General features: G+C 43.4%; 1 protein-coding gene across 1 annotated transcript in view; it reads right to left on the minus strand.

Annotated features, from left to right (window-relative positions):
- Positions 1-7310, minus strand: part of MIB1 (MIB E3 ubiquitin protein ligase 1) — a 142627-nt gene extending 135317 nt beyond the window's left edge. The window contains exon 1 of the mRNA XM_012746168.2: positions 6954-7310. Within this exon, the coding sequence (XP_012601622.2) occupies positions 6954-7182 (229 nt within the window). The 5' untranslated portion in view covers positions 7183-7310. The remainder of the gene's footprint in view (positions 1-6953) is intronic.
- Positions 7311-9319: the final 2009 nt, after the last annotated feature.

A 9319-nucleotide genomic window follows, 5' to 3' on the forward strand; every position in this document is an offset into this window, starting at 1 on the left:
TGCCGTGGCGTCAGCCTAGCTCACAGCAACCTCAAACTCCTGGGCTTGAGTGATCCTTCTGCCTCAGCCTCCCGGGTAGCTGGGACTACAGGCATGTGCCACCATGCCCGGCTAATTTTTTTTTTTTATATATATCAGTTGGCCAATTAATTTCTTTCTATTTATAGTAGAGACGGGGTCTCGCTCTTGCTCAGGCTGGTTTTGAACTCCTGACCTTGAGCAATCCGCCCGCCTCGGCCTCCCAAGAGCTAGGATTACAGGCGTGAGTTAGTCGATTTCTTGAAGTCTTCAATTCAACCAAGCTGCAGTCTATAGGGAGTATTAAGAACTAGACACAGTTTCATTTTCTAAAACACTCTTAGCAGATGGAGATAAAATAAGAAAGACATTTTACAGAAGTCTTTAAAATAAGAAAATAAAGTTTTCCTTGCACACAACATTAGTAAAAAACATAACTCAACAATAATTTCATCTTTTCCAGGTCTGGCATCCTACTCCCAAAACCCTGTTCCCCAAGTATTAGTTTTCCTAAGGCTCTGTCCCCTGACAATAACCTTTTCTACTATAGTTCTAGAAACAGATCAGAAGAGAATAGGAGATCTCAGAAAAGGAAAATCTGAGCATTATTAATCCATTTCATTTTTTTAAACCAGGGTCAGCACTTTTACATCTTCAACTGAATACAAAACATCTGAGGAGCTTTTCTCCATGACGCAAGAAGCATCCTTTGCTAGGGGTGGAAGAAAAGGGCAAAGAACTGCCTGAACTACCCCTAAAACAACTTGAACTAACTACGACAGAAGCTAGTTTTGAATAAAGCTGATATTCTATAACTCTTAATTTTTTGTGATCCATACCAAGAATGAAAGAACCTAAATAGGAAATCCATGTTCATTTTCTCCATTCTGTTAACAATACAACACTATAGTCAAGTGACCACAAAATAAGCATAATTAAAAACAATTTCTACCTAAATCCTATAAAATCAATGTCTAAACAATAAAAAGTCAACTATACCTACTTGACTACAGACTTCATAAAATTAACTCCAAACTAATTAAATAATAATTCATATATTTCCACAATCTTCTTGCTCACTACAAATTAGCCAAATAATGGACACAAGATAGGAATTATACCATTCAAATATATACTAAATGCTCCTCTTCCCAAGGCTTAACTATCCTAATACCATAAATTCAGGCTGGGCACGGTGGCTCACGCCCGTAATCCTAGCACTCTGGGAGGCCGAGGCGGGCGGATTGCTCGAGGTCAGGAGTTTGAAACCAGCCTGAGCAAGAGCCAAGACCCCATCTCTACTACAAATAGAAAGAAATTAATTGGCCAACTAATATATATAGAAAAAATTAGCTGGTCATGGTGGCCCATGCCTTAGTCCCAGCTACTCGGGAGGCTGAGGCAGTAGGATTGCTTGAGCCCAGGAGTGTGAGGTTGCTGTGAGCTAGGCTGATGCCACGGCACTCACTCTAGCCTGGGCAACAAAGCCAGACTCTGTTTAAAAAAAATAAAATAAAATAAAAAATAAATTCAAATATATCATGTGTCTCCTAAAAGAAAAAAATAAAGCATATATGCCACACAGACCCCATACAACTCCCAGACAACATCTCCAACATGTGGTGAGGGGATATCAGAAAGATTCACATTGACTCGACCACTACTGAATCCTTAAATCTCTGAAAAGTTTCAAAGAATTTTATGTTGAAGGTTACCCACTGTTGAATTCCCAAACATACTGCAATAAATTTTCTGTTCATACAATGTGGGTGTAGTAGGAAACAAAAAATGAATAATAAAAGGCAACCTCAATTCTACTTCTAGTAGATATCATAGGCTGTCTTTTTTCAATTAACTATGAAATTTGTCAAACACACAAAAAAATTAAAATAACAAATATCTATGCACCAAACGCCCAGTTTAAGACATAAAACATTATCAATAGTTAAAAAGCCCCTGGTGTACTTCCACCAACTGGACTCCATTCCCTTCACCATAAAGATATCCACTCTCCTGAATTCAGTATTTATCATTACTTTTTGGCATACATTTACCACACATGTACATATCCCTAAAGTAATGAGTCTCAAAGGAGGCAATCCTCTCCAAGTAGGAGGCCTGCATCTAATAGTAGAGACCAGGGATGCTGACCTACATTGCATAAAGACATCCTACAACAAAGAATTATCCTATCCTGTTCAAAATATCAATAATGCCAAGGCTGAGAAACTCTACCTAAAAAATAGCGTTGTCTTGCACTTTAACATACCATAGGTTTTCTTTCGCAAATGTGTCTGCTTAACATTAACTTTCTCTTCTATATAGTATTGTACTGTACAAATTCACAGTTAATTTATCCATTCTCCTGATGATATACATTTAAGTTTTTTCCATTTTTTTTGCTTTTACATACTACACTGCTGCAAACATTCTTATACAATCCTCTATGTGCTCAATGAGAGATTCTGTCTTAAGGCAGTGATTTTCAAAGTGTCATTCTCAAACCCCTAAGGGAAATCCTCAAGATCCATCTAGGGGCTTCATGAGATCAAAAGTATTTTCATATTATTGAAACCTTAAAATCTGTACCCCCATCATATGCCGAAATAAAAAAATAAAAAAAAGTATTTTCATAATAGTAAGTAATATATTATTTACCTTTTTCATGCTGGCATTGCACTGATGGTACAAAAGCAATAGTAAATAGAACTGCTGGTGACTTAGCCACATGGACACCATCATTTATGAGACATATGGATATCATGTACCTCCTGATATGTGGTTCAAAACATCATTTCTACGGTTTTCATGCCCAAAATATATAATGATTTTAATCATGAAGAGACATCAGACAAATCCAATTTGAAGGATAGTATACAAGACTACTGATCAGTGTCAAGATCATGAAAGACAAAGACCCAGGAAATAGCCCAGACTGGAAGACACTACTAAATGCACTGTGATGTCAGATGAAAAAAAAGAACATTCACAGGACAACTGGTAAAATCTGAATAAGGCCTACAGATTAGTTAATACAGTACTATTGTATCAGTGCTAATTTTCTGGTTTCAATAACTATACTTGGTAAGATGTTAACACCTGAAGATGGGTAAAGGTAAATGGGAACTCTTACTAGTTTTGCAATTTTTTATAAGCCTGAAATTATTTCAAAATGAAAAGTTAATTTTTTAAATTTTAACCATTATGTAAAAGACTGAATATAATAAATACTGAGTAAATCTGTCAGAATATAATAAAATGTCAGTGGATACCAATTATTAAATATTTTGAAAAAAAAAAGAAAACACTGAAAGTAGTATTATAGTCTTGGGGCAAAACAAGATCCAAGAGCTTATGATTTTTACAATTCTTTTTTAAAAAAAAAACCTAAAGAGCCGGGTGCGGTGGCTCACGCCTGTAATCCTAGCACTCTGGGAGGCCGAGGCGGGCGGATTGCTCAAGGTCAGGAGTTCAAAATCAGCCTGAGCGAGACCCCGTCTCTACCATAAAAATAGAAAGAAATTAATTGGCCAACTAATGTATATAATATAAAAAAAAAATCAGCCGGGCATGGTGGCACATGCCTGTAGTCCCAGCTACTCGGGAGGCTGAGGCAGGAGGATCGCTTGAGCCCAGGAGTTTGAGGTTGCTGTGAGCGAGGCTGACACCACAGCACTCACTCTAGCCTAGGCAAGAAAGCGAGACTCTGTCTCAAAAAAAAAAAAAAAAAAAAAAAAACTAAAGAAATTAAACCACAGAAATTAAAATATATTTCAATAAGTATTTCACACAAAGGCTGGCTATCCTGCATCTATCCTGCGTTTAATATGTTTACTAAAAGAATCAGATGAACAAGATGAACGGTTACACAAAACAAATACTGTATAAAATTATCTTCTAAATTAAACTAAGATTCTAAAACAGTTCTCTGGGAAAAAACCTGCTTTTATATTAAGATAATAAAAATATTAATATGAAGGATACACTCAATACTACAAAACATATAGACATTAATATCCCTTCAAAAATCGCTATAGCACAGGACTTGTTACACTTTACCTTACCCTAGAAAGATATTTAAATTTCTCCATAAACCTACAATTACTGATCCCAAGAACTACTCCAAGAGTTGTGGTCAGACTTCAGCTTGAGCTAGCATGGTAACAAAACTTTAACAGAGTATGCAGAAACAGGCAGAGGCCTCATACAGTGTTGCAGGGAGTGTCAACTGGTAGAATGTCTTCAGAGTACGATTAATTTGCTCAGCACAGTAGCTCCTGCCTGTAATTCCAGCACTTTGGGTGTCTTCAGAGTGCAATTAATTTGGCTCAGCACAGTAGCTCCTGCCTGTAATTCCAGCACTTTGGGAGGCCCAGGCAGAAGGACTGCTTGAGGCCAGGAGTTCAAGACTATCCTAGGCAACATACTGAGACCCCATCTCTACAAAAAATAAAAAAAATTAGCCAGGTGTGGTGGTGTGTGCCTGTAGTCCCAGCTTCTCAGGAGGCTGAGGCAGGCGGATCCCTTGAGCCTAGGAATTTAAGGTAACAGTGAGCTATAGCTGGACCAGTGCACTCTAGCCTAAGTGTCAGAGCAAGACCTGTCTCTTAAAATTTTTTGTAAAAATTATTTTTATTATAAAAGAGCAATTAGCATTTATCAAAATGTTAAATATGTGCACACTTTAATGCAATTCCACTTTTTCAGAAGTATTCAAAACATATGCACAAAGATATATGTACAAGGATTTATTCACTGCATCACTGTAAATAAGAAGACCTAAAACAATATAAATGCCTGTCAATAAAGTACTAGTTAAATAAATTGCTGCACCCAGTCACTGGAATATTATGTAGCCATGAAAGAATGGAACAATCATCAATATGAATTATTAAGTGAAAGAAACAAAAATGCACAAGAGTGAATATAGTTTATCACCATCTATACTTTAAAAGGGGAGTAGATTTACAGTATATTCACATATACACTTGCAATGCAGGGAGTATTCTTTAACAATACACAAGAAACTGATAACAGTTGCCCCTTTCTGTACTGTTGAATTGTTTTATTTTCTTTTGCATATACATACACATCCTTTTCAACATTTAAAAAGCTAGCTAAGAGACACAATTTTATGAAATATCTTTTCAAAAACTGAGTTGGCGGGCTGGGCGCGGTGGCTCACGCCTGTAATCCTAGCTCTCTGGGAGGCCGAGGCGGGCGGATTGCTCGAGGTCAGGAGTTCGAAACCAGCCTGAGCAAGAGCGAGACCCCGTCTCTACTATAAAATAGAAAGAAATTAATTGGCCAACTAATATATATACAAAAAATTAGCCGGGCATGGTGGCGAATGCCTGTAGTCCCAGCTACTCGGGAGGCTGAGGCAGGAGGATTGCTTGAGCCAGGAGTTTGAGGTTGCTATGAGCTAGGCTGACTCCATGGCACTCACTCTAGCTTGGGCAACAAAGCGAGACTCTGTCTCAAAAAAAAAAAAAAAAAAAAAAAAAAAACAACTGAGTTGGCTTGAGTTACTTTCTTTTTTATTGCTGCTAACAACTATAAGCCCATTTCAAGATTTGTTAGGCTTTGACAAACTCAAATCATAATGCCTTAGAAGCTGTTCATTTAGGAATTCTGGAAAGCATCTAGTTTTAAGTTTGAACTATCTTCTATTGAATCAATGAAAAATATCAAGGATAAATAATATCAAGGATAAATGTATGTGAAAATGAATTAAAATAAATTAGATGTTTATTTTGTGAAAATAAGCCTTCAGTTAATCATATTAAAAAAACTCTAGAGTCGCCAGGAACGGTGATTCACTTCACGCCTGTAATCCTAGCACTCTGGGAGGTCGAGGCAGGCAGATTGCTCGAGGTCAGGAGTTCAAAACAAGCTTGAGTTGAGCAAGAGTGAGACCCCGTCTCTACTATAAATAGAAAGAAATTAATTGGCCAACTAACATATATAGAAAAAAATTAGCCGGGCATGGTGGCGCATGCCTGTAGTCCCAGCTACTTGGGAGGCTGAGGCAGGAGGATTGCCTGAGCCCAGGAGTTTGAGGTTGCTGTGAGCTAGGCTGACGCCATGGCACTCACTCTAGCCTGGGCAACAAAGCGAGACTCTGTCTCAAAAAAACAAAACAAAACCAAAAAAACTCTAGAGTCAATAACAAACAGACCCCTAAAATTTCAAGAGGACACTGACTCATTGCTAGGTGAATGGGTAAGACTCTGACATCACCTTACTGAGACAGGATGTCAACAAAAAAAGAACATGCCTATCCGCCACTTGGAAAAAGTATTTAACACAAAGAAATGCTTCAAGAGCTCAGGCTGTTTTCGCTCTGTTCGTATAAAGACATAAAATTAAAATTAAACAATTTAGATGAAAAATCATTCCACAGGGTCCCAAGTAGCATTCCACTACTGAGCACTAAGTCATTCTGTGTTACAGGCGGCAAGGGGAAAAAGGCATCTCAAACCCAAGGTACCAACGGCCCCTCGGCAATTGTAACCGGTCAACTAGGCACCATATGGCAAGGCAAGCCTCCCTTCAGACAGTTATCACTTGGTGGCTGATTAATGTCAATGGTTGATTAGACAGGCCTCTCCAAACCCCTTCCCAGGAGGAAGGGGAGGAGGGGAACCGTGCCTGTTGTACTCCCGGCGCTTTGTGTCTTCCAGGCTTGAAAGCATCCTGGTGATGGCACAGCCATCATTTCCCTTGAGGGGAGAGGTCTTTTCTGAAAGTTTTGTTTACCCGTACAGAACCTTAAAATTCTCTCCGGCCCTCCCCCGCTCCGCTCCCTGCAGGCGGGCGCAGCGGGCGACGCGTCCCACCGAGGGCCTCTCCCCCAGGCGGCCCCGCAGCCCACCGAAGTCTCGCCCAGTCCCCCGCCCCGCGCGCGGGCCCGGGCCGGGGGCCACACTCACCCGTGGGCGCGCTGTCCAGGATGCGCAGGTCGTAGGCCCCGGAGCAGCGGTAGTTTGCAGCCGTGCCGTTGTCCCACACCACCACCACCTCCTCCGGGCTCTCGAAGCTCCGGACTGTGCCCACATGGCCCTCGCCGCCGTCCTGCTTCCCCCACTTCCAGTCCGGGCCGCGCACCACCCGGGCCCCGACCCCCTCCACCATCACCCGGTTATTCCGAGAGTTACTCATTGGGGCCCGGGCGGGGGGCTCCGCCGCTGCCGCCGCCGCCGCCGGGGGGCCCGTGAGGGAGTTGGGCCCGGGCCGGACTCTCGGCGCCGGCGGGGGCGGCAGCGAGCCCCGCGGGACGTGGGAATAACTCACGGGGGCGGCTGCGCGGTCCGCGCGGAGCCCACAGCCACTGCCCAGGCGTCGCCGCCGCGCCCCCCGCTCGGACTGGAGGCCGGCCCGCGGCGGCTGGAAGGCGGCGGCGTCGCGCGGGCAGAGGGGAGGGGGCCGTGGGCGGGGACTGCCCCGCTTCCTCCGGGCTCCCGGGCCAGGCTACAGCGTCGGCCGCCAGGAAACCACGCTCTCCCCCGGCCGGGAGCGCGAGGAGCGCAGGGGGCCGGGGGAGGCCAGCCCGGGGGGGACGGCGAGGGCGGGGGAGAGCGAGCCGAAGTGCCGGCCTTTATTCTCCTCGCTCCGGGGTGGACGCCCGAGCGCCGGCGCCGCCTCCTCCCCCGTGGGCAGCGGTGGTACCTCCCGGCGTCCGGCGAGCGCCCGGGCCCAGAGGCCCCCTTCTCTCTGCCCCCGCGCACGCCGCCGCGCTCCGCCCCGCCACAGAGTCCCCGCCGGGCGAGAGCGGCTCCACATCCGGGTACTGCCGCACCCAAGGCCGGAGCAGCACCTTCTCAGTGACTAGGAGGGGGGGTCCTCAGCAATAATAGGGTGGGAAGGGTTTCGGAGAGTCGCCCCATCGCGGAAAGAAAAGAGAAAACCGATCCCTAAGCGTCTCTCTAGGGCCCAATGAGAATGCGCATGCGCGGGGCCCAAAAAAGAGGGGGAGGAAGGCCCGCCCCAGCCTAGGCAGACGAAGTGGCGGATCCCTGGAGTGGGCTCCCTGTGGTGCGGCGCGCCCCATTGGCTGTGAGGAAGGGGGCGGAGCCTGTCTGGAGGTGGGGTGGAGGAGGTGAGAATGGGGATGCAACCCGGGCAGCTGAAACTGTGCAACGGTGAGGAGGCTAGTCATTCCTTCAATTCTAGTGTGCCTAGGTGTACTAAGGTGAATTTGGGATTCCATATTGTTTCTGTCTTCTTTTTTAACGGAGGCAGGAATAAAACAGATTAAAGGGACCTGTATCTTTGTATGTGTAAGGTGAAAACATTTCAAACCAGAGTGAGTGATGAGGGATGATGGGTTTTTAAGCGGAACAGGATGGTATTGAATGTTGGGAGCAACAGTAAAGCCTTTTGGAAGGTGTGTCTTGCCTTTATGCTGAGTCAGGGTGGTAGGTAGGCTCCAAACTTTACTCCTGAATAACTGTCTCCACCCACGACATAATTCAGAACCTAATTGCAAAATATAGCCTTGAAGACGGTAAGAGGGCTGTAAGAGTGGTTTCTGGTTGCCATTATTCAAATGACTTTATGGTGTGTAGAGTTTAAAACCATTGTTTCCACAGCCCAGCCTGCATGCATGTACTGTTAGCATAAGCTGTTGCTTTTCCTGAGGAGACTCAAGGGAGGAGGGAAAATCCAGCAGAGTGAATAATAAAGTGGAAAGACAAGAAAGGGAGTGTAAAATGTACCCAATGAATTATTTTGTCGTGAAATAAAGAAGATGTTCTTAATTTTTTATGTAAATATAACTACCAAGAAAATACCAATTACCGAATCCCAAAGGCCGAATACTGCTAATTTTAGAGACTAAACAATTTAAATATTTGCTCAGAACAGGGCAGCCAAATTTCTAACTTGTGTTTCAAAATATTTCACCCTGGAAATTTTAAATGTGTTATTACCAGAGCTGCTTAACTGCAACTATTCAATTAGGGACACTGTGGAGTTTTACTGTTCTACTCATTCTTCCTACTCTCTTTGTGATCTTTTCTGGTTTCCTTCTGTTAACTAGTTAGTTAAACTGATCACATGAATTTGTAAATTGATAAAAAAAAAAATCGAGAGTAAAATAGTCACTGTTAAGAGTTATACCTGTGACTGAGAGAAGTTAATTCAAGTAAAAGCCAGCTGAGATGTCAGATCCTTAATAGTGTAGCCTTACATTTTACATCAGCTATATCAATAACAACTTTCCACATGTTTGGCTCACCCAGGAGTTTTATATTTACTGTATTTATATTTACATAGTCTTGTTAAAACGGGCTGTTGA

This window comes from Microcebus murinus, chromosome 17 (genome assembly GCF_040939455.1).
Source record: "Microcebus murinus isolate Inina chromosome 17, M.murinus_Inina_mat1.0, whole genome shotgun sequence".
In the NCBI taxonomy this organism is placed as follows: domain Eukaryota; kingdom Metazoa; phylum Chordata; class Mammalia; order Primates; family Cheirogaleidae; genus Microcebus; species Microcebus murinus.